Below are 25,947 nucleotides of genomic sequence, written 5' to 3' on the forward strand. Positions count from 1 at the left end.
GAATGGAATTCTTTAGATTAGAATTCTTTATTGGCCAAGTGTGATTGGACACACAAGGAATTTGTCTTTGGTGTATACGCTCTCAGTATACATAAAAGAAAAGTTACGTTCGTCAAGAATCATAAGGTACAACGCTTAATGATAATCATAGGGTACAAATAAGCAATCAAATCATATTAGGAAGCAAATATAAATCATAAGGATACAAGCAACAAATTACAGTCATACAGTCATAAGTAGGAGGAGATGGGTGAGAGGAACGATGAGAAGATTAATAGTAATAGTATTGTTTTTATGTTCTGATCAAACTACAATCCTGCTGTTCCATTCGAAACTAATTAATGGAGTCTGAACCTGCTTAACTTCCATATCTTCCAACCAACAACTACCGGTAGTATGAGAAATAATCTTCACGTTGTAAAAAAAAAAAAGTTATTTTTCCTAGAAGGAGCAACAAGCTTAAATGAACAAGAAGCAATGGGTGGAAACTCATCAAGGAGAGAAGCAACTTAGAACTAAGGAGAAACTTCCTTACAATTAGGAACAATTAACCAGTGGAACAACTCGGCTCCAGAAGTTGTGAATGCTCCAACACTGGAAGTTTTTAAGAAGATGTTGGATAACCATTTGTCTGAAGGGTTTCCTGCCTGGGCAGGGGGTTGGACTAGAAGACCTCCAAGGTCCCTTCCAATTCTGTTATTCTATTCTATTTTAAATATTTGCACTTTATCCTATTGTGTGCAGTAGGATATCAGAACCAAGGTAGTGTCTTAAAAAAATAAGCATAATAAGAATCGCTCTGTAGAATTTGGCTACAGAGATGGGTCTAGAGATGGGACCTCAAGTAAGTAAGATTTTAATTTTTCTCCTTTGGTGACGCCTTTAATTCAATTCACATGCTTCGCTTGGCTTATGGGGCCAGCCAAAATGTGTCTCTGCACGCTTTCCAAAGATCACAGCTACTTCCGTTTGTGATGCTCCGTTTGTGAGCATTTGAAGGATCTATAGTGCATTTTCCACAGTCTTAATAGGGAGGTCCATGACCTGTATATAGTTGAAATTCCAGCTTCCCTAGTAAATTTCCATCTAAGTCTGCTGTCAGAAATTCCGAGAATGTTTAGTGAATTTCAGTAGATCAGGGGTCGGCAACCTTAAACCCTCAAAGAGCCGCAAAGGTCCTAACTGGAAGCCCCCCACCCCACCGTTCAATTCTGGAGCCGACCGGAAGTCCGGTTCCCCCACCATAGAGTCTCCTCCTAGTGTGGTGTCCTTTTTCCTCTACTTGTTCTAACCAAAAGCCCTATCAGTTGTGGAGCCGACCAGAAAACTCGCCCCTTGCCATAGAGCAGTGATGGCTAACCTTTTTGGCGTCGCGTGCCAAAAGCGGAGGGGGGGGTCACGTGTGTCTTCCCACACCCATAATTCAATGCACCCCACTCCCCCGTGCGCAACCCCCCTGCGCTCCCCCCGCTTGGTACGTGATCGCCCGGTGGGCCCGTGTTTCACCCTCCCCAGGCTCCAGAGCCTTTCTAGAAGCCTGGGGAAGGCGAAAACAGCCTTCCCCAGCCCCCTGGAGGCCCTCTGGAGGCCAGAAACAGCCTGTTTCCTGACTTCCAGTGGGCCCAGAAGGTCCAAAATCAGCTGGCTGGTGTATGCAGGTGCACCGGAGATGAGCTAGGGCAACACTCGTGTGCCCACAGATATGGCTCCACGTGCCACCTGTGGCACGCGTGCCATAGGTTCGCCATCACGGCCATAGAGTCTCCTCCTGGGACACCATGCTTTCCTCCCCTTAACCGGAAGCTCCTCTCCAAATTGTGGTGCCGACCAGCGACAGGGAGCCACAGCAGAGGGATGAAAGAGCCACATGCGGCTCCAGAGCTGCAGGTTGCTGACCCCTGCACTAGATGTTCCTTGGGTGAGACTTTTAGCAAGAATATCTGTTGAGGTTCTCCTGAACCTAGGGCTGTCCACCAATTTTCATCTTACTAATCCAAATAATTTAATTGCCACCTATATTGTTACCTAACCTAGCATCTAAATTGCTCATTAGTGATTAATAATAATCATGTAAACTCATTTCAAGGTCTCATACCTTCACATCATCATCCAGTCATGCCAAGGGTACTTGGTGATCTGTGTACGGTATTCCCCCCCAAATTGATAAATGGAGACAATTGACATCAGTTGTGGGGATTGACAACTATGATATTTATTTATTTATTTTATTAAATTTCTATACCGCCCTTCTCCCGAAGGACTCAGGGTGGTGAACAGCCACAAGATAAAAACACATAAATACAAAAATTTAAAATAAAAACGAATTAAATAGTTTGGCTGAACAAATTTAAAATACCCCATAATTTAAAATAGATTAAAATTTACATTTAAAAAGGGGAGAAGATTTAGGCCAGGCCAGCTTGATGAAATAAAAAAGTCTTAAGCGCGCGACGGAAGGTGCGCAGATCCGGGATCCTCCATATCTCCGGGGGGAGCTCGTTTCAGATCGTAGGTGCCCGCACAGAGAAGGCCCTCCCCCTGGGGGCCGCCAGTCGACATTGTTTGGCCGACGGCACCCGGAGGAGCCCCTCTCTATGGGAGCGTACCGGCCGGTGGGAGGCTATTGGTGGTAGCAGGCGGTCCCGTAGATAACCAGGTCCTAAGCCATATAAGTTACAACTATTATCCAGATTGCTTAGGATGTAGCAGACTTTGTGTGAGTTGGGACAACTTGAATTGTCTTGTGTGCATTTGAAATCTCTATAAGGGAAAAGGTATTCATGGAATTGACTGTAATGTGAAGAACGCAAAAGAAAATGCATTTATTAAATCTCCATTCTGCGTTTCCATGCAACAGTGTTCAACCCACAGCGAATCGACACAACCCACAATTATAGGATAAACGTCTTGGTCTCGCTAAATCTCTTTTGCTAAGCGTTGGAATGAGATCACGGCAGAAATACTTGATCTAGATCAGTGTTTCTCAAACCTTGGCCATGTTAAGATACGTTTGACTTCACCTCCCAGAATTCCCCAGCCAGCATGAAATTCTGGGAGTTGAAGTCCACACATCTTAAAGTAGCCAAGATTGAGAAACACGGGCCCCTTTTAAGATGGCCAACATCTAACATCTTTTAGAAGGCCAACATCTAACATACTTCAGGAAGCTCTTTAGATTTGACCAATAAAATGAATATGTTCGTATTTGGTTAAACCAGGGGTCTGCAACCTTAAACACTCAAAGAGCCATTTGGACCCGTTTTCCCACAGAAAAGAAAACACCAGGAGCCACAAAAACCCTCCCCGTGCCTGACTATTTCTTGAGCGGCCACAAAACTAGCATATGTAGTTGAATTAAACGTCCTGTTTTCTTCTAAAACTTTTCTTTTCTTGGATTTATCCATGGTTGGCCTACCAGGCGTTGAAAAGCTCAATCAATCATGTGCCGTCGGGTGTCACACATTGGTGGTTGTGAAGCGTATTTTGAGTGACCGGGAGCCGCAGCAGAGGGGAGAAAGAGCCACATCTGGCTCCAGAGCCGCAGGTTGCTGACTCCTGGGTTAAACTGAGCATCTGAACTATGTACTTCACTCGGTGCATTTAAGAGTATATGAACATTTTTCTCCCTTTTACAAGCAAAGTATCAGGTGGGCTTGTTTTCCTGGGGAGAAGTCTACTTTTTTTTTTTTTTTTTAAATTTGATTTATATGCCGCCCTTCTCCGGAGACTCAGGGCGGCTTACAGTGCGTTAAGCAATAGCCTTCATCCTTTTGTATGTTTATACAAAGTCAGCTTATTGCCCCCACAAACTGGGTCCTCATTTTACCCACCTTAGAAAGGATGGAAGGCTGAGTCAACCTTGAGCCTGGCGAGATTCGAACCTGCAGTAATTGCAGGCAGCTGGTCTTAATAACCAGCTTAATAACAGGGTGCCTTAGACCACTGTACTACTAAGGCTCTTACTTCATGTCTTTTTGCTGTGGTTGGGTCTTTCCTCCCTTTATAATCTTAACAGAATAATGGAGATGGAAGGGACCTTGGAGGTTATTTATTTATTTATTTATTTATTGAATTTCTATACCGCCCTTCTCCCGAAGGTCTCAGGGCGGTGAACAGAATAAGATTTCATATACATATAATATTTTTTTAAAAAAACAGTAAATAATAAATTGAGTCAACTTAGGGTATCTGCTAAGACCTTGGCATAGAATTTAGATGTTTATGCTAGCCCTGCTTGTTGAAACAGAGAGGTCTTCAGGGCACGTTGGAAAGTGCGAAGATCTGGGATTATTTGTATTCCAGGGGGTATTTTGTTCCAAAGAGTAGGTGCCCCCACAGAGAAGGCTCTCTCCCTTGGAACTACTAGACGACATTGTTTTAATGATGGTACTATGAGTAGGCCTACTCTGTGAGAGCGTATTGGTTGGTGGGAGGTTATCGGTTGCAGCAGGTGGTCTCGTAAGTACTCAGGTCCAACCCCCTATTCGAGCAGGAGACCCTACACCAGTGATGGTTAAACTTTTTGGTGCCGAGTGCCAAAACAAGTATGTGTGCACAAATGCATGTGTGAGTGCGTGAACCCCCAAAATGGAATGTGAGCACCCTTGAGCATGTGCCCCGCCCCCCATGCCCTGTTTTGGCTTCCAGGTTGGCGCCAGAAGCTTTCCAGGCCCAAAACGGGGTGTGGGGAGGGCCTCACACAGTGCCCCCGTGCCCCGTTTTGGCTTCCAGATTGGCACAGGAAGCTTTCCAGGCCCAAAACGGGGTGTGGGGAGGGCCTCACACGGTGCCCCCATGCCGTTTTGGCTTCCAGGTTGGCGCAGGAGGCTTTCCAGGCCTAAAACGGTGTGGGGAGGGCCTCACGCGGTGCCCCCGTGCCCAGTTTTGGCTTCCAGGTTGGTTCAGGAAGCTTTCCAGGTCCAAAACGGGGTGTGGGGAGGGCCTCACGCGGTGCCCCCATGCTGTTTTGGCTTCCAGGTTGGCGCAGGAAGCTTTCCAGGCCCAAAACGGTGTGGGGAGGGCCTCACACGACTTTTTTATTTTATCAAGCTGGCCTGGCCTAAATCTTCTCCCCTTTTTAAATGTACATTTTAATTTGTTTTTAAATTATGGGGTATTTTAAATTCAGCCAAATTATTTAATTCGCTTTTACCTTATTTTAAATTTTTGTATTTCTGTGTTTTATCTTGTGGCTGTACACCGCCCTGAGTCCTTCGGGAGAAGGGCAGTATAGAAATTTAATAAAATAGAAATAAATAAATAGAAATAGAAAACAGAACGTTTAATTCAACTACATGTGCTAGTTTTGTGGCCTCTCAAGAAATAGTCAGGCACAGGAAGGGTTTTTGTGGCTCCCGGTGTTTTCTTTTCTGTGGGAAAACGGGTCCAAATGGCTCTTTTGAGTGTTTAAGATTGCAGACCCCTGCCCTATAATATTGCAGACAAATGGTTCTCCAATCTCTTCTTAAAAACCTCCAGTGTTGGACTATCCATAAATAAATAAAATAAATAAATAAATCCACAACTTCTGAAGGCAACGTCTTGGGAGGTTTTTTGGTTGGGCTGTTTACTGTTAGCTTCAATCAGAATAGAGCGGGGAATGGCCCTGATAGAAAAATCACTCGAGGGACCTTGAAAATCTTAATCTTAATTGCTTCCTTGTTCTCATGATTAGCGCTTTGCATTCAAAGGAAGGAGGAAGGACACGGGGAAGACGGAATCCTTGCTGGCAGGGAAAATGGAGTAACAGGGTCACCCAGTACCATTTTTATGGGGAGTGGTCACTTTGGAGCAGGAACATACCGTAGTAGAGGTTTTAGAGCAGAGGTCTCCAAACTTGGTAACTTTTAAGACTTGTGGACTTCAACTCCCAGAATTCTTCAGTTCAGCCATACTGGCTGGGGAATTCTGGGAGTTGAAGTCCACAAATCACAAAAGTTGCCAAGTTTGGAGATCCCTGTTTTTGGAGTGACCAAACATTCCGAGTCTCATTTGTACTCCGTAAAGTTCTTTGCAGAGAATGAGTTGCTGGGAATTGACATAGTAAAAAGACGTTAGAATTGGGCTTGTTCAGGAAGAATAGGACACGTAAAACGGAGGTGGAAATATCACCCGCAGGTTTCAAGAAGAAGAGAGAAGTTGCGTGAAGTGGAGAGAGACTGTCTCAATTCTAGCCTCGAAATGGAATGAATCTTGATAACCGAAGTTGGAAGGGACCTTGGAGGACATCTAGTCCAGCCCACTGCTCAAGCAGGAAACCCTATACCATTTTAGACAAAAGATGTCTAAATTTTTTAGACAAATGGTAAATTGAGACAATTGACATCAGTTGTGGGAATTGACAACTACTTCCTGTCTTTCTGCTGTGGTTGGGTCTTTCCTCCCTTTGTAACCTTAACAGAATAACGGAGTGGGAAGGGACCTTGGAGGTCATCTAGTCCAACCCCCAGGGCCCAAGCAGAAGACCCTACACTATTTCTGGCAGTCCAGTCTTTCTTGAAAGCTTCCAGGGATGAAGCTCCAACAACTTCTGAAGGCAACTTCTGTTCCATGGGTTGATGGTTCTCACTGTCAGGAAATTTCTCCGCATTTCCAGGTTGAATCTCTCCTTGATCAGTTTCCATCCATTATTCCCTGTGTGGCCTTCAGGTGTTTTGGAGAATAGGTTGACCCCCTTCCTCCTCTCTGTGGCAGCCCCTCAAATATTGGAAGACTGCTATCATGTCTCCCCTGGTCCATCTCTTCACTAGACTAGCCATGCCCAGTTCCTGCAACTGTTCTTCATATGGTTTAGCCTTCAGTCCTCTAATCGTCTTCTCCTTTTCCTCTTGGTTTTATTTCCTCTTCCCTTCCATCTCGGTCATAACTTTGGGTTCCTCCCCATCATTTCTCTGAGCAGCTGTTGCTAATGTTTTTCAAGTAGCATTTTGGCATTTCCCCCCCAATGTGGTAACTCTGTGGTCCTTCCTCTCTCTCATCCTCTCTTACTTCATTTCCCTTGTTTTCCTCTCCACTTGTGGTTGACGAAGGAGCAAAATAGAGGCAGAAGAGCTATCTCTGCTTACCTCCTTACCTGGCTTCACTGGCCTAAGGGTTGATTAGCCAAATTTAGAAGTTTCATGAGAGTTAAGCCTCCATTGGATGTCCTTGAGAGGGTTCTTTTAGAGCAGGGGTCTTCAACCTTGGCGGTTTTATGACTGGCTGAGGAATTCTGGGAGTTGAATACTGATTAGATGAACAGAGTTGGAAGGGACCTTGGAGGTCATCTAGTCCAACCCCCCCAACCCAAGTAGGAGACCCAACACCATTTCTGACAGATGGCAGTCCAGTCTCTTCTTGAAAGCCTCCAGGGATGAAGCTCCCACAACTTCCGAAGGCAACTTCTGTTCCATGGGTTGATTGTTGTCACTGGCAGAAAATTCCTCCTCCTTTCAAGGTTGAATCTCTCTTAGTTCAGTTAACATCCATTATTCCTTGTCTGGCCTTTGGGTGCCTTGGAAAAGAGCTTGACCCCCTTCCTCTCTGTGGCAGCCCCTCAAATATTGGAAGACTTGCTATCCTGTCTCCCCTGGTCCTTCTCTTCACTAGACTAGCCATGCCCAGTTCCTGCAACCGTTCATTGTATATTTTAGCCTCCAACTATCCCCTAATCATCCTGGTTGCTCTTCTCTGCACTCTTTCTAGAGTCTCCACATCTTTTTTATAGTGTGGTGACCAAAACTGGATGCTGTACTCTAGGTGTGGTCTTACTAAGGCTTTCTAGAGTGGTATTAGTACCTCCCTTGATCTTGATTGTATCCCTCTGTTAATGCAATTTAGAATTGCACTGGCTTTTTTGGCTGCCACCGCACACTGTTGGCTCATATTTAATTTTGGAGTCTACTGAGACTCCTAAATCCCTCTCACAGTCACTGCTATTGAAGTCACATTGCCAAGTTTGGAGACTCCTGATTTAGAGGAACAGAAAAGTGAGGATTTTTTAAATTGGATTTAAAACTGGGGGAAGAAAAGAATTAAAGTTCACGCCTTGGTCTACTTTGAATTTTTTGATATTATTTTTTCTTTCAACCCAGATAGGATTGCTAACTGCCTAAATAAATGTTGGCTTTGACCCCAGGACAATTTTAATTTTTTTTTCCGGTTTGCTCCCTTTCGGCTCGTTGGCTCTTGAGTTTCTGGAAACCATCCTAGGAAATACAATCAACATTATATGATATAAACATGATATAATCCAGAGGAATATTCCTTTCTGTCGCTGGTGGTATTTGGGCAAGCAAAGCTAAACGTAGGATCAAAGCAATTGTGCATTTCCAATCTTTGTACCGAAAACATGTTGGGGGTTGGAAAGCAAATTTGGGGGTAGAGGTAGATAAAGTTTGGGTGTTCCTAAAATGCAACCAGGGTGGATAAAAATCAATGATTTTTTTAAAAAAAATCAAAAAAGTCAGATTTTTTTAATTTAAATCGGATTTTTTTGATTTTTATCGAATTTATTTTAATAAAAAACTTGGGGTAAAAATCTATCGTAAGATAATTTTCTATTTAAGATACAGAAATAATTTAGTTTATTCAGCATGAAATGGAGCTTAGTTATGTAGCATGAGGCTGTATATTCTGCAACACTGGGACTATCGGTGAGTCAACGGTGGGTCAAAGGAGGAGCAGAGATGACAGTTGCTCTTTAAAAATCATGATTTAAATCGAGTTGATTTAAATCAAGCCTTTTTACTAGTGATTTAAATCATGATTTAAATTGTGATTTAAATCAACTGGATTTAAATCAAATCCACCCTGAATGCAACAGATTGAAAGTACAAGCTCTCGCTCCCCTTAAAAAAATTTTTTTTTTTAAAGAAGGCATTGGTATTTTCTTCGTGCCATTCTTTTTGGCAAGCATTAAGGCTGTGTCAGAGAGCTAAATCTGAATTGGCTCTACATTGCTCAGCGCCTGCCACACCCTTAAACGGGAGCCAAGAATGCTAAACTCACATCTGGGTTAGTGTTTTGTGAGCACTGAGAGTAGGATCCTGCTCTTTGGCGTTTTTAAAAAGGAAATTGAGTTTCCCCCCCCCAAAGGTTTTATTTCTCGTTTTCTTTCAGTAGTTCTGTGTTAAGTTTCCAGCCTTGCTACAGGAACTCAGATCTGCTTCCATGGGAATCGGCTTCCATTTAATCCCCACATAGAAGAGAGTAGAGTAGAGAAGAGTAGAGAAGAGAAGAGAAGAGAAAAGAGTAGAGTAGAGTAGAGCAGAGCAGAGCAGAGCAGAGCAGAGCAGAGCAGAGCAGAGCAGAGAGTAGAGGGAGTAGAGTAGAGTAGAGTAGAGAAGAAGGAGGAGAAGAGAAGAGAAGAGTAGAATAATGAAAGAATAGAATAGAATAGAATAGAATAGAATAGAATAGAATAGAATAGAATAGAGAGTAGGTAGAAAAAATAGAATAGAATTAGAATAGATTTAGGAATGGAATGGAATGGATTAGAATAAATTTAGGAATGGGATGGGATGGAATAGAACAGAACAGAACAAACAGAACAGAATAGAATTCTTTATTGGCCAAGTGTGATTGGACACACAAGGAATTTGTCTTGGTGCATACGCTCTCGGAGTATATAAAATAAAAGATACATTCATCAAGAATCATAAGGTGCAACACTTAATGATAGTCATAGGGAACAAATAAGCAATCAAGTCATATTAGGAAACAGTCACTATAAATCGTAAGGATACCAACAACAAGGTAACAGTCATACAGTCATAAGTGGGAGGAGATGGGTGATAGGAACGATGAGAAGATTAATAGTAAAGCAGACTTAATAACTTAATAACATGCACTGATGATGTTACCTAGTTGGCTCATGAAAGGTCCCCAAGTAAACCACCAAGCTCAGAGAGTATCAAGGATCCCAGTCCTCCTTCCTCCTCCTCTCTGCAAACCCCACTCCCTTTTAGCACTGATGATGTTATCCAGTTTGGTAATGAAATATCTGCAAGAAAACCACCAAACTCAGAGAGCACCAAGGACCCCACAGTTCTCCTCTTCTTCCTCTCCCCCTCTCCTGGCCCGCCAGCACTGATGATGTTATCTACTTTGGTAATGAAGCGTCTGTGTGCAAGAAAACCACCAAGCTTAGAGAGTACCAAGTTGCCCCTAGTACTCCTCCTTCTCCTCCTCCTCCTGCATTGTTTTTTCCTGTACGAGACTTACTGTTATAGGGCGCGTCAAATGTTTCAACCTTTGATTTCCAAACGTCAGGAAGTCAAACATTGTGACATGCCTCGGGGGATTATAAAAGGTATTTTGGTTCCTTTAATATAATTTGGACGGGCTCGGTAAGCGAACGACGTAAATATCCTAACAGGGTAAGTAATATTTTGTTGCATTCCAAGACCCAACTTAGATATTGGAACGGTTCCTTCGTATTTCGAGGCCTGTTTATATCTGCAATATTTTGTGGTCAGAAGATAGTCATGGGGTTTTTAGTTTCTTCTCTCCTTCCCACCCCCGGAAAGATAATGAAAATGCGGTATTTTATGTCCTGTGCTTCAAAACAGAAATCTTCCTGCATTAGTAATTCATGAACATTAGTGCCAGCTCTGGGAATATCTGATGTAGCATCTCAAGGAGATAAGCTTGATTATGAAGTGGGTATGTCTAGTTTGATGAAGAGAAGGACTAGGGGAGACATGATAGCAGTCTTCCAATATCTCAAGGGCTTCCCCAAAGAAGAGGGAGTCAAGCTATTCTCCAAAGCATCTGAGGGCAGGAGAAGAAGCAATGGGTGGAAACTCATCAAGGAGAGAAGCAATTTAGAACTAAGGAGTAAATTCCTGACAGTGAGAACAATTAACCAGTGGAACGACTTGCCACCAGAAGTTGTGAATTCTCCAACATTGGAAGTTTTTAAGAAGAGATTAGACAACCATTTGTCTGAAGTGGTGTAGGGTTTCCTGCCTAAGCAGAGGGTTGGACTAGAAGACCTCCAAGGTCCCTTCCAACTCTGATATTCTATTCTATTCTATTCTGTTCTATTCTATTCCAGCACTACTAACCTCTATCCTGCAAAAAAAAAAAACCCACCTTTGTTTATAAATAAAAAGAAAAACTATTCTATACTTCTTGGAAAGTATATACAAAATATGCTTCTTGTGTTTTTATAAGTGATATAACAGGAATGGTATTTAAATTCTTTTTTTTTTCCCAACCAGCAAGAGATGCGTGAGCACGAGTGTCCAAGAGAAAAATTATACAGCCTCTTTCAGATTTAAGTTTGCTGAAATAAAACCTATCCCCAAGTATATAGATTATAGCATTGATGTGCAAAATGTGTTTTTTTTAAAAAAAATATATAACGGGTATAACATATTTATTTTATTTCCAAGTAGCACAGTTGCATGAGCAACTGTGTGCCAGAGAAAAATATACAGCCTCGTTCAGTTTTAAGTTTGTTGAAATAAAAATTATTTCCAAGTATATAGATTATAGCATTGATGTGCAAAATGTGTTTTTTTTTAAAAAAATATATAACGGGTATAACATATTTATTTTATTTCCAAGTAGCACAGTTGCATGAGCAACTGTGTGCCAGAGAAAAATATACAGCCTCGTTCAGTTTTAAGTTTGTTGAAATAAAAATTATTTCCAAGTAAATAGATTATAGCATTGATGTGCAAAATGTTTTTTAAAATTTTTTTTGCTCAACCTGGATTAGTTTTATGAGCAACTGGACAAATCTTTGGAGCACCAGATCGTCTTAGCAATTGATCTTGATGGGGTGTTTTTTTTGTCCAGTTTGAAAACAGATGTGATTTTCAGAATTGAGATGGAAGCTACAGCCTTTTGTCTGAAATGGTCTCCTGCTTCAACGGGGTCAGACTAGAAGACCTCGAAGGTCCCTTCCAACTCTGTTATTTTGTTAAATTTGTTAAACGACTGTACCAAAATTGCTAGGGTCTATACCCTAAGGGACGCTGTGGCTCATCACGACGCTGAGCTTGTCAACCGAAAGGTCGGCAGTTCAGCGGTTCGAATCCCTAGTGCTGCGTAACGGGGTGAGCTCCCGTGACTTGTCCCAGCTTCTGCCAACCTAGCAGTTCGAAAGCAGGTAAAAAAAATGCAAGTAGAAAAATAGGGACCACCTTTGGTGGGAAGGGAACAGCGTTTCATGCGCCTTTGGCGTTGAGTCATGCCGGCCACATGACCACGGAGACGCCTTCGGACAGCGCTGGCTCTTCGGCTTTGAAATGGAGATGAGCACCGCCCCCTAGAGTTGGGAACGACTAGCACATATGTGCGAGAGGAACCTTTACCTTTACCTTTAAACCCTGGCATTGAAAGCTAATCCGATCACGAAGTGGCATTATAATAAGAACATTAGTTGTTTGGTATAGCACAAACTATTCTAAAATAAGACCGAGTCGGCAGTGAAAGAGAAGCATCTTGAATGAGTTGGCTTTGGAGTCATGTTTTAAACCTTGTGCCCACAGTTGAGCTCATCTAACCACAATAGGTAGTCTCACTTGCCACTAAAACTTGCGCCCACACCCAATGAGACAGCTGGAAGGTCAACTCTCGGATGGGTGGGGGAAATTGATGAGATGCCCAAAATGTAGAGAAAAAAAAAATAGAGCAAAAACTTATTTGTAAGAGACCGGGAATGGAAAGAAGATGAGAGAAGAAAAATAGGTGGAAGGAAAATTACCCATGTCACCATATCTTGGAGGGAAATTTGTGTGTGTGTGTGTGTGTTTTAATTTGATTTATATGCCGCCCTTCTCCGGAGACTCAGGGCGGCTTACAATGCGTTAAGCAATAGCCTTCATTCTTTTGTATATTTATACAAAGTCAGTTTATTGCCCCCATAATCTGGGTCCTCATTTTTACCTACTTTAGAAAGGATGGAAGGCTGAGTCAACCTTGAGCCTGGTGAGATTTGAACTTACAGTAATTGCAGGCAGCAGATGTAAATTGATATTAATTAGTCTGCTGAGCCACCAGAGCTTTTCAGTTTGTTGTATTGCAGCCACTCAAAACACAACCCATTTTCTATCATTAGAGGGTTTTTTATTTCATCAGGAATTCTGGAATTTTAAAAAAAAAAAAACTAAATGTTTTTACGATCTGAAAAAGTTTGAAAACCTCTAGTCTAGAATAGAGATAGGAAGGCCTGGGGGCGGAAACTGAAAAATTGGGGGGAAGGTAAAGGCAAAGATAAAGGTTCCCCTCGCACATTTTGTGCTAGTCGTTCCTGACTCTAGAGGGCGGTGCTCATCTCCATTTCAAAGCCGAAGAGCCAGCGCTGTCCAAAGACTTCTCCGTGGTCATGTGGCCGGCATGACTCAACGCCAAAGGTGCACGGAACCCTGTTCCCTTCCCACCAAAGGTGATCCCTATTTTTCTACTTGCATTTTTTATCTGCTTTTGAACTGCTAGGTTGGCAGAAGCTGGGACAAGTCACGGGAGCTCACCCCGTTACGCGGCACTCGGGATTCGAACCGCTGAACTGCCGACCTTTCAGTCAACAAGTTCAACGTCTTTCCTTTCTTCTTGAGCTGAATATTGCTGTTTGCTAAGTCATGTCCGACTCTTCGCGACCCCATGGACCACACCATGCCAGGGCCATCTGTCCTCCACTGTCTCCTGGAGTTTGTCCAAATTTGTGTCCATTGCATCGATGACACTATCTTAAACAAGGTGGCACAGTGGTTAGAGTATAGTATTGCAGGCTAACTCTGCCCACTGCCAGCAGTTCAATCCTGACCGGCTCAAGGTTGACTCAGCCTTCCATCCTTCCAAGGTGGGTAAAATGAGGACCCAGATTGTTGGGGACAAGAGGCTGACTCTGTAAAGTGAGTGCTTTAGACCAGTATGAAGCAGTATATAAGTCTAAGTGCTATTGCTATTCCTCCCTTCTTCCTTCCTTCCTTTGTTTCTTTCTTTTTCTTTCTTTTCTTCCTTCTCTCTTTCCCTTCCCTCCTTTCTTTCTTTCCTTCTTTTCTTTCTTTTCTTCCTTCTCTCTTTCCCTTCCCTCCTTTCTTTCTTTCCTTCTTTTCTTTTTCTCTTTCTTTCTCCTTCCTTCTCTCTTTTTTTTCTCTCCTCTCCTCTCCTCTCCCTCCCTTCCTTCCTCTCTAAATCCCTTTTTCATTCTCCTTCCTGGTGGCAGAGTGGTTAAGAGTGCAGTATTTTAGACTAACTCTGCATTCCACTGCCAGCAGTTCGATCCCAACCAGCTCAAGGTTGACTCAGCTTTCCGTCCTTCCGAGGTCGGAAAAATGAGGACCCAGATTGTTGGGGGCAAGAGGCTGACTCTGTGAACCGCTTAAAGAGGGCTGTGAAGCGGTATACAAGTACTACTAATAGTACTATCTCTGCCGTCCTCTCCTCCTTTGGCCTTCCATCTTTCCCAACATCAGGGTCTTCTCCAAGGAGTCCCTCTCTTCTCCTTAGGTGGCCAAAATTATTTGAGCTTCAGCTTCAACATCTGTCCTTCCAAAGAACAGTCACAGTTGATTTCTTCTAGGATTAGAACTGACCTGGATACTGACAGATGTTATTTGTTCCACATGCTCTTTTTATCAGTCCTTACATCACCAAGGCCAACCCTGTAAATTCAGTTAGACAAATAGCCCACACGTGTGTCGAAAATTCAAGTACGTTTCAGTTACACAAGCGAATTCGCCTTCGGATGAAGGGAAGGTTGATAGCAGTTGGAAAGAAGGATTAATAACAAGATCCTCGAGACCAAATGCTATCTGCTGGCAGTCCAGGGGAACAATCTCTACTATGCAGTGTAGGAGTTGCTGCAGCCTTGAAATATTCGCCTTTTGCAAGAAGGAAATTTCACTGATTTGCATTGCAAATGCAGATTTGCAAAGCATTTTTTGGAGGGGAAATAGCCTTGCAACCTTCGATCACTTCTTTGCAGCATCTTCTCTCTAAAAGAAAAGTTTTCCCAGATAATATTGCTTACAGAACGTTCTGATACGAACATTTTATCTGTTAAGCCCTGTTTTTAGCTATGCAAGGTTGTGTGTAAGTGACGGGGAAGTGAAGACCTCCCTCTGATCCGAGCTTTTCTGGGGATTAGAAAGAAAATCCACCATTCATTTATTCAGATAGGCATTCGCTGTATGTAAAAAAAAATTCCCCTATCCAGTCGTATCCGAGTCTAGGGTGTAGTTACGTCTCCATTTCTTTGCCAAGGGAGCCACTATTGTTTGATTGAAATTGAAGAAATTTTCCGTGGTCATGTATGCCAGCATAGTTATATGCTAAAGTATACACGGATCATTGTTACCTTTTCACCGAAGTGGTACCTATTGATCTACTCGCATTTGCTTGCTTTCGAACTGCTCGGTGGGTAGGAGCTGAGGCGAGAAACGGGAACTCGCCCCATCTCACAGTGCTCGGGTCTCGAACCTATTCGTTTTCCAGCTGACAAGCTCAGCATCTTTAGACTCTGAGCCCCCATTCCCTGTATAGCTTTGAATAAATCTCCTTGTTCCTATCCCGTGGTATGTCCAGAATAATCCTGATCTAATTAACTAAGAGGGTTATTGAAACGATTGCAGAGAATACTTGGGAACTTTTGAAAGAGTTGTGAAACGATGCATTTTTCTCAGTTCACCCCATTCTTCTCCTTACAAGACAATGCCAGCAAGTTACATACCACCTGATTAGTTAGTTAGAAAGGAAGAACCCGTATCTTTAATACCATCTAATAATAATATTTAGATGCGATTACGTCATAGTCTTTCGTGGTGGGTAGATAATACTTTAAAAAAGCACTCCTGTTAACGTTTTTTTTGTTTGTTTGTTTGTTTTGTTCTTAGCCATTTTCTAATTTATTTCCGTTTATCAAGTCAGGATGCTGAATTTTAACATCTTCTTTCTTTTATCTTACAGTTGGGAAACATTATCCTGTTTCCAGCCTATTTCGTGATCGGTTTGATCAAGCGACTTTTCTCGAAATCAATGCCTCCGATCACGCTGGAAAACCCAGATGTAAAATATGCATTACGGCTGATCGATAAAGAGGTAACACATAAATTGCTCTCATATTTCTCTCTGTGTGTCTCTCCCTCCCTCCCTCTTTCTCTCCCTCCCTTCCTCTCTCCCCCCTCCTTCCCTCTCTCTCCCCTTCTCTCTCCCTCTCCCCTTCTCCTCTCTCTCTCCCTCCCTCTCTCTCCCCCTCCCTCTCTTTCCCCTCCCTCTCTCCCTCTCCCCCTCCCTCTCTCCCTCTCCCTCCTCCCTCCTCCCTCTTTCTCTCCCTCCCTCCCTCTCTCTCTCTCCCCCATTCCTCCCTCTCTCCTCTTCTCTCTCCTTCCCTCCCTCTTTCTCCCTCTCTTTCTCCCACCCTCCCGCTCCCTCCCTCCCTCTCTCTCCCTCCCTCTTTCCCCCTCTCTCTCCCTCCCTCCCTCTCTCCCTCTCTCCCTCGCTCTCTCTCTCCCTCTCTCTCTCTCTTACAGCAGATTTTTAAAAAATGTTTTAATACCCAAAATGATGTCAGTATGCCCAGGAACCGAGATTGAAGTAGGTAGAATAAACACTTCATACTCCCTAACCGTTGATACGTGGCGGTTTTGCCTATATGATTTTAATTTTTAATTTTATTTCATTGTGATTTGTATTGGAATTTGTCATTTTGTAAGCCGCCTTGAGTCCCCAGGGAGAAAGGCGGCATATAAATCGCAATAATAAATAAATAAAAATAAATATCAACCTTTGGAGTATTGTATGCATTGAGAAATATTGCAAAACGTAGGTTAGTGCTGTGGCCTTTCGTAATACAGAGAGGTTGAAAAACTGGATTTTGCAGCTACCCTCCTTCATATTTAAATTGATTTAGAAATTTTCTATAGACCTCTACTCGCTCACAGGTGGCTCTAAGCCATAAGAAAAGAAAAAAAATTCTACCTTGATGGAAAAATTAGTAATTTTGTGGTCGATGCTGATGTGCAGTGCATGTATCACGTATAACGTGATAAATCAAGCGGAAAATCTCGGGTGTAAAATTGGAGAGCTGGAGATAAAATACACCCATATTTATTATTTCAAACCGACCTCGTAATAATTCTTCCTTGACTGGGCATTTTTTCCTAAAAGGCTAAATCTGCAGCTGCCCTGATTTCTAATTGATGCAAGCCTGTTTGCATAAATATTAAATAGTATTAAATATATGGCTCATTGGAGCTGTCAGCTCACCGCCTTGCATTCTGAAATGTTTCCTCTGTGAACGGAACTCATTATATTTTCTGAATATCTGACCTTAGCTCTGAATCTGGATTTATTGATCTAATCTGGGTCCCATCCATGTGTACAACTCCTGAAAGAAGGCTAGTCATGAAACATTAAACAGAGATGAGTACTGCCCCCTAGAGTCGGGAACGACTAGCGCATATCTGCAAGGGGAACCTTTACCTTTATATAGATGCGGCCTTCCCAAAAAGTTTGGGAACTGAAGGGTTTGACTTCCAATTGCACAGTCACGATAGCTCCACAAACAACGAAAGATAGTTAAGCAGGCAGTCTTGGTTAGGTGCTGTTGGGAACCGTGTTTATTTCTTCAGTCCGTCACCGTTCTGAAATGCAGATGATGTATCTTGATTATAAACATTTGGGCCTTGGATGGAGCATGCATAACTCTGCTCCTGGTTTATGAACTTTTATTTCTCTCTTTTCAGCAAGTCAGTCATGACACCCGAAAGTTTCGCTTCGCCCTGCCAAGTCCAAGGCATGTTTTGGGGCTTCCTGTGGGTAAGATGTTTATGTTAAAATAAACTATATATATATACACACACACATCCAAAGATACTTTAGAGGGGGAATAAGGGAAAAAGTTGACATCATTGGATGGAATTGTGGATTTGAGAAGAAAGTTTCTTTCTTCTTCTTCTTCTTCTTCTTCTTCTTCTTCTTCTTCTTCTTCTTCTTCTTCCATCTCCTTCTTCTTCTTCTTTTTCTTATTCTTCCTCCTCCTCCTCCTCTTCCTCTTCTTATTCTTCCTCTGTTTCTTCTTCTAATTTTTCTCCTTCTTCCTTCTCCTCCTCTTCTCTTTCTCCTTCCTGTTTTCCTCCTCCTTCTGCTTCCTCCTTCTCTCCTCTTCTTCTTTTTTCTTTCTTCTTCTTTCTCCTCCTCCTCCCTCTTCTTTTCCCTTTCTTTCTTCCTCCTCCTCCTTCTGCATCTATATCTTATAGATTTATCTAGATATCAATTATTTCTCTATTCATTTCTATCTCTCTATGTATCTATATCTATCCATCTTTCAGCATTTTAAATCTTTCTCCTCCTCCTCTTCTTCTTCTTTTTCTTCTTCTTCTTCGTCTTCATCTTCTTCTTCCTTCTTCTTTTCCTCCTCCTCCTCCTCCTGCATCTATCATTGATTTATCTAGATATCAATTATTTCTCCATCCATCTCTCTCTATCTCTCTATATTTATCCATCTTCCAGCATTTTAAATCTTTCTTTTCTTCTTCTTCTTCTTCTTCTTCTTCTTCTTCTTCTTCTTCTTCTTCTTCTTCTTCTTCTTCTTCTTCTTCTTCTTCTCCTCCTCCTCCTCCTCCTCCTCCTCCTCCTCTTCCTCTTCCTCTTCTTATTCTTCCTCTGTTTCTTCTTCTAATTCTTCTCCTTTTTCCTCCTCTTCCTCTTCTCTTTCTTCTTCCTGTTTTCCTCCTCCTTCCTCCTTCTCTCTCTTCTTCTTTTTCCTTTCTTCTTTCTCCTCCTCCTCCCTCTTCTTTTCCCTTTCTTTCTTCCTCCTCCTTCCTCCTTCTCTCTCTTCTTCTTTTTCCTTTCTTCTTCTTTCTCCCCCTCCTCTCTCTTTTCCCTTTCTTTCTTCCTTCCTCCTCTTCCTCCTCACTTCCCGCCCCCTGCTTTATTTATAGCTTGGCTTATTTTTTTATTTCTTTGAAGTAAAGCTCTGTTAGCTAGAACGAAGAGTGTATTGGCGGTGGAAAAATCCTGCCTAAATTTAAACCGATTTGGACCTGCTCTCTAAATGAACAGGAGAATTCATCCACGAGGACCGAAACCCCAACCCAGAATAAAAACACAACCGAACCAATAACAGAAGGAAACACAACAGTCTTGCTAAGTAGGGGACGATCAAATGCTAACCTAATCCTCACCGGTGAATTTCCACAGGCTATTATTCCACCCTCGATATTCTTTGGATCTTCGCAAAGAATATTTGATTGTTTACTTCTCCTGGTGCCACCCGACTCCCACTGTGGCCACACACACACACAAAAAAACAACAACCCAGAGAACACAATTGTGATTGTTTACAATTTGTGGCTGGGAGATAAGACCTGGAAAGGTATCAAGCGAATTTGCAACCATGGCTTCCGTGTTTTTGTTTCGGCCTTCCTTGCTTCCCTCAGTTGCCGAGCGGAATCTGTAATTAGGAGCCAGCTGCTCCTCTCCTCTGCCAGAGGCATTTTGCGCCGGGAAGCAGGTGTGGTGTGTTTGTGTGTGCTTGTGCCTTGCAACACACGGGAGTACTGTAAACTTCAAGGATACAAAGAATTAAAAATCGTCTTGCGCTGCGTCTCTCTAAAAGACCCCTAGCGCTAAGCGTAATGTTTGCTAGGAATTTATCCAGGATAACGGTGCAAAACAACGATCAGTTATCTTTTTGGAGGCTGCGCGCTCAAGTATTGATTGCCTTTATTTATTCGACAATATTTTTAGCTGTCCCCAGCGGTAGGTTTCACATTTTGTTACCACCGGTTCGCCATGCGCGCGCACAGTTGCTTCTCACGCGTGTGCATCGTCCACGCATGTGCCCGGCCTTCCGTGCATGTGCTTTGCTCACTTGCATGCGCCCAACCTCAAAAACGTGCCTAAATAGGATGGCATGGAGCCAGGGCAGATGGGTGAGCCCACGCCCACCCGTGATTTCCACTATCGGTGCACCCAAACCGGTCCAAACCGGTTGAATACCATCTCTGGCTGTTCCCCTTTCTTCCCCATCCCTCCCGCCACCCAAAAATAATCAGGCCAATTATAGTTTTGCTCAGGGGTGAAATCCAAAATTTTTCCCTACCAGTTCTGTGGGCGTGGCTTGGTGGGAGTGGCAGGGGAAGGATATTCCAAAATCTCCATTCCCACCCCACTCCAGGGGAGGGATACTGCAAAACCTCCATTCCCTCCCCATTCCTGGGGGAAGCATATTGCAAAATCCCCATTCTCACCCCACTCTGGAGCCAGCCAGAGGTGATATTTGCCGGTTCTCTGAACTACTCAAAATTTCCGCTACCGGTTCTCCAGAACCTGTTAGAACCTGCTGGATTTCACCCCTGGTTTTGCTTTCAGTACAGGCTGTCCTTACAACAGTTCGTTTAGTGAATGTTGTTTACAACAGCACTGAAAAAAGGTACTTACGACCATGTTTCACACTTACGACGGTCACGTGATCCAAATTTAGACGCTGGGCAACTGACTCGTCTTTATGACAGTTGGAACGCACCCCCCCCCCCCGGGGTCACCAGATCCCCTTTTGTGACCGTCGGACCAGCAAAGCCAATGGGGGAATCCAGATTCATTTAACAACCCTGTGACTAATTTAATGACCACAGTGATTTCCTTAACAGGTGCGGCGAGAAAATTCATAAAATGGGGGGCGAAGTCACTTAGCAAATGTTTCACTTAGCGACAGGAATTTGGGGTTCCATCGAAGACTACCGATTTGCTAGGAATTAATCTGGAAGATTTATCGGATTGATCTGGAAGATTAATTCGATTAATCTGGAAGATTAATTGGTGCAAACAATTTCAATTCTCTTTTTTGAGGCTGGATGTTGATGCTTTGATTAGTTTTATTTATTTGACAATATTTTTAGCACTCCCCCCTTCTTCCCCACCCCTCCCCACCCCCACACCCGAAAAATCAGGCCAATTCTCATTTGGCTTTCTGTACAGAAAGTGCTACAGCTGACTAACAGCTTTTCTCTCCTGCTAACAGCTTTTGGGCCTCTTGTCAAAAGCCGGCAGCAATTATTTTCTAAAGAATAGATCTCAGGGTTTTTACGTTTTTTATTAAGCAAGTTTTAATTGCAGGGGGGAGGAAGAGGGGGTACAAGACTTCCCACCACTGAATTGTTTCCCACATAAAAAAATCAATATGTTAAGGTAACGTCTTAGTATATAGGTGGAGTAAGGTGGAGGGGTTTTTTGTATTTTTTTGCAAAGTCAGGATACTCATAAATTCAAAATTTCCATATATCTAGGCCAGGGGTCTACAACCTTAAATATTCAGATGAGTCATTTGGACCCGTTTCCCACAGAAAAGAAAACACCGGGAGCCACAAAACCTGGGTGGGCGTGGCCAACTCGATGTCACTCACTTCCACCAGTCACATGACACACACCCCGCCACGCCTACCCAGCCGGTCATTAGGGCAGAGAACCAGTTGTTAAAAAACACCGGGAACCACAAAAACCTTTCTCTCTCCCTCTCTGAATCTCTCTCTGCCTCTCTCTCTCCCTCTCTCTCTGTATCTCTCTGTCTCTGCCCTGGCCGCTTCTCCATCCCCCGCCATTCCTTCTCAGGCCAGGCGAGGAGTGACTGGGAGGGGAGGGTGAGGGGGCGGGGCCAGCCAGTGATGGGATCACCTGACAGGGAGCCACAGCAGAGGGCCCAAAGAGCCACATGCGGCTCCGGAGCCGCAGGTTGCTGACCCCTGATCTAGGCAGTCCTTTGCGTATTGCTCCAAGGGCTCCTATTACTATTGGTGCAACCACCGATTTCTTCCTCCACACTCGCTCAACTTCAGTTCGCAAATCACGGTATTCCGTTATTCTTTCCACCTGTTTCTCTTCCATTCGTGCCTCCCCCAGTATTGCATTATCAATGAACCAGGCCCTTTTTTCTTTTTCCTTTCTACAATAGTGATGCCAGACGTCTGTCCCACAGGATCTTCACCTGTTCATTTTCAAAAACTTTGTCAACTTTGTGTTGTTATTATTATTGTTGTTGTTGTTTAAGATTTAATCTTCCATTCATTTCGCAGTCTGGGACTGTTAAAAACTTCACAGTTCAAATCCTAACCAAAGACTTAAGAGCTGTTAAAGTAATGCCTGAATAGATAGGCAGTTCTGATGGTAGTGATGATGATGATGATTGTAGTTGTTGTTGTTGTTGTTGTTGTTGTTGTTGTTGTTGTTGTTGTTATTATAAACTTGTATTCATTGAATATGAAACTCAGTCAACTGAATATTTAAAAATGTATCACAAATATGAGTGACTGGTGCTAATGGTTGATACGGGTTGCTGCCAGCGTCCTAGGTATCAACCAAGTACTTTCTTAAAATATATGATGTTCCGAGTAGCACAGTGTCAGGTTTCAAGGTCGTCTCAAATAAATTGCATTTCAAACAAAGTCTTTGAAGAAAAACTCCTATTTATTAAGCACGACATTCTAATCCGACTCCATAGAAGCCAACACTGACTTCCAGACCCAAAACCCTCCCTTTCTGTTTCCCACTCCCCTGCACTCATTGGCCATCTTCCAAGTCATTCTACCCGTAATCTACTGCTCCAGCTCAAAAGAATTTCCCCCCTCCCATCCCATCTCCTAGGGGATATTATCTCCAGGGAAAATAAGTAGGTGAAAAGTCAAACGTCCCTTTCCAGACACCTCCGCTTCTCCTTCCTTTGTCAGCACTAGAATAAATGCTGCTTGAAGTGCTGACACACAGTTTTTTGCAGTTCCGCTGGTGTTATTTCAGGAAGCTGCAATTTCTTGAAGGGTTTTGGGAAATTCTTGGACATGGTACCAAGTGCCCCGATGACAATGGGTATCACTGTGACATGGCTTTCATCCATAGCCATGCAGTTTCGATGGCCAGGTCGCGATATTTCATGATTTTTTCCAGTTCTTTTTCTTCGACTCTGGCATCTCCTGGTACCGCGATGTCAATAAATTGTACGTTTCAGTTTTCGGCAACTGTGATATCTGGCGTCTTGTGTAAAATTCTTGGACATGGTACCTAGTGCTCCGATGACAATGGGTATTATTATTATTATTATCATCATCATCATCATCAAATGCAAACTAGTTCCATAAATAATGAGGCAAAGCCAAGCGAAGGAGTCTGAACGATGATCCGTCTTGTTTCATCTTTTGAATGTTTTGCTTGGCCTCTAGGGCAGCATATTTACCTCTCGGCCAGGATCGACGGGAATTTGGTGATCAGACCTTACACGCCGGTCAGCAGTGACGACGACAAAGGATTCGTGGACCTGGTTGTGAAGGTAAAAGCTTTGCGATAAACCATCTTTTAAATATATATGGCGTAATGGTCTATCTGCGTTGAGCAGCATGGATTTGTAGGCATCTGAATGACTTCGTCTTTCTCTCCTGCACATTCAGTTTTAAAGCTGTTTTCTCCCCTATAGATCTATTTCAAAGGAGTTCACCCCAAATTTCCCGAAGGGGGGAAAATGTCCCAGTATCTGGAGAACCTGAAGATGGGGGACACCATTGATTTTCGGGGACCTAGTGGATTGCTCGTTTACGAGGGGAAAGGTGAGGCTCTGGAAACTGAATATCAAGTCGCCTTCCTCTCTGATTTATCCTACAAGGAGTTCTCGAACTTACGGCTGTTGTGGAGCCTGCCCATCACAGTCATCATGTGACCGATCCCATTTTACGACCATTTTCTCAGGGTTCTAAATGAATGTGGCGGCAAGCGTGGTCGCGAAGGGGCCACAGTGGTTCTTAAGCCATGGTTTACTATGGGAGTGGTTTTGCCAAAAACTGGATGTAAACGCCAACTTTTGGCGAACACGTTTAGGTGACCCTGGTTGTAAATACATCCCAGTTGCTAAGCAAAGTTCATTCATGTGACCGCAGGGGAGGGCGCAACTGGCATGATTTTGAAGTAGCCCCCAAGTTGGTCCATTGTGGCTTCGAACGGTTGAAAGTCAAGGAGTAATACAGGCAGAGGTGGGCTACACATAATTTAACCGGTTTGCCCAGTGCAGAACCATAAATACGAGCGTGCACTCGCGTGCGGGGGGGCTTCAAACGCACAGCAATTTCATGTGCGCGGCAGTGGTAGGTTCCTCCCAGTTCTGCCGAGCCGGTAGCAGTGATGATATGACATCACCGAACTGGTTCTGCCCCCCCTCCCACCCACCCACCCCCACCTGTTATTCTTACCTTTATTTGGCCCCACCCCCAATCTATTGCTGCCTCCTGAGTCCCAGCTGATCGGCTAGAAGGAAAAAAACTGTTTAAACTCTTGCCGCGGGGCTTCAAAGGGCCGCCCTACAGCTGATCAGTGATAAAAGGCAGTTTGGTAGTAGACCATTGCCTCCAAAAACAAATGAGTAGACCGGTGCCTGCAAAAATAAATGGGTAGACCAGTGCCTGCAAAAATACATGAGTAGACCGGTGCCTGCAAAAATAAATGGGTAGACCGGTACACCTCTGCAAGCAGTTAAAAGCCTGGTAGACCAGTACCTCTGCTAAATCCTAAAGAATTGTCACATGACCATCAAGCCACACCCACAAAATAAGCCACACCCACAGAACCGGTAGTAAAAAATTTTAGAAACCCACCCCCCCTTGCGCACGGGTTCCAGCACATCTTCTCCGGCAGCCTCAGTGAGTAGAGCAGGCGAGGCGCAGAAAACAGCTGGATTGCGTGGGCGGGGCGAGCGAGCCAGAGAGTGAGATATATAGGATGGGATAGCACCAGGGCAGGGGGCGGGCCCAGCCAGTGGTCAGAACTACCGGTTCGCCCGAATCTATCCGAAACCGGCAGTAGCCCACCTCTGAATACAGGTTAAATTTGGACAGTTTTCCCTGTTGTGGGGTGTTTTTTTTTTTAATAGATATTTGGCAAGTATTCCTCATTGGGATTAGGAGTGGGCAAAAGATGTCAAATCTGACATCGATATGCTTGGATTCGAGGCGTTTGGCGTGCTGCCAATCCACTTCCTCATCCCTGTTTTTTGGGGGGATTTTTTCCCCTCCAGGTGTGTTTGCGATTCGTCAAGACAAGAAATCCCAACCCGTTCTTAAGGAGGTGAAATACGTCGGGATGATTGCAGGTGGAACAGGTACTGCCAAATGGCGTTTTCCCGCCTTTGCTTATTCAATGGGATGTGTCAGGTGCCAAGAATTACCCGTTAACTTCCAGTTAAGATGATTTTAGTGACCATGCCTACTCACAAGGATCTGGTCAATTAATATTCAGCATTAATTTTTTTTTTTTAATTTGATTTATATGCCGCCCTTCTCCGGAGACTCAGGGCGGCTTACAATGCGTTAAGCAATAGCCTTCATACTTTTGTATATTTATACAAAGTCAGCTTATTGCCCCCACAAACTGGGTCCTCAATTTACCTACCTTAGAAAGGATGGAAGGCTGAGTCGACCTTGAGCCTTGGCGAGATTCGAACCAGCAGTAAATTGCAGGCAGCTGAATGATAATAACAGGCTATTAGTCTGCTGTGCCACCAGGCTCTTTTGGCACTAGATAAAGAGTCGATGGAATTCAAGAGGGGTTGGAGTTCGAACGTTTGTGGCAGTATAAGGATTCCAGGCTGATGGCTCATTTAACTCTACCTCCAATTCTGACTGCCCTTCTCCTGCAGATCTGGATAAGATTAATTTAACCATTTCTTTCTTTCTTTCTTTCTTTCTTTCTTTCTTTCTTTCTTTCTTTCTTTCTTTCTTTCTTTCTCCCTCTCTCTCTCTCTCTCCCTCCCCTTTATCTCTCCCTTCCTCCCTCCCTTTCTCTCTTCTTTCTCTCTTCTCTTTTTTTCCCTCCCTCCTTCCCTTCCTCCCTCACTTTATCTTTCTCCCCCTTCCTCCCTCACTTTATTTCTTCTCTCCCTTCGTCTCTCTCTCTCCTCTTTTTCTCTCCCTCCCTTCTTCCCCTTATCTCTCTCTTTCCTCTCACTCCCTTTATCTCTCTCTCTCCTCTCTTTTTCTCCTTCCC

General features: G+C 43.5%; 1 protein-coding gene across 2 annotated transcripts in view; it reads left to right on the plus strand.

Annotated features, from left to right (window-relative positions):
* LOC117675797 (NADH-cytochrome b5 reductase 3-like) overlaps window positions 1–25,947 on the plus strand; it is a 35,784-nt gene that overhangs the window by 2,790 nt on the left and 7,047 nt on the right. Inside the window, exons 1-6 of one of the 2 annotated variants that reach the window (XM_060694882.2) lie at window positions 10,293–10,358; window positions 15,901–16,032; window positions 17,679–17,751; window positions 23,142–23,248; window positions 23,393–23,522; window positions 24,980–25,063. In XM_060694882.2, the coding sequence (XP_060550865.1) occupies window positions 15,970–16,032; window positions 17,679–17,751; window positions 23,142–23,248; window positions 23,393–23,522; window positions 24,980–25,063 (457 nt within the window). In that variant the 5' untranslated portion in view covers window positions 10,293–10,358; window positions 15,901–15,969. Of the gene's footprint in view, window positions 1–10,292; window positions 10,359–15,900; window positions 16,033–17,678; window positions 17,752–23,141; window positions 23,249–23,392; window positions 23,523–24,979; window positions 25,064–25,947 lie in introns of those variants that run through there. The other variant, XM_060694881.2, reaches the window with a different exon arrangement.

Source organism: Pantherophis guttatus, chromosome 7 (genome assembly GCF_059756535.1).
Source record: "Pantherophis guttatus breed Tessera chromosome 7, ASM5975653v1, whole genome shotgun sequence".
Taxonomy (NCBI): Eukaryota; Metazoa; Chordata; class Lepidosauria; order Squamata; family Colubridae; genus Pantherophis; species Pantherophis guttatus.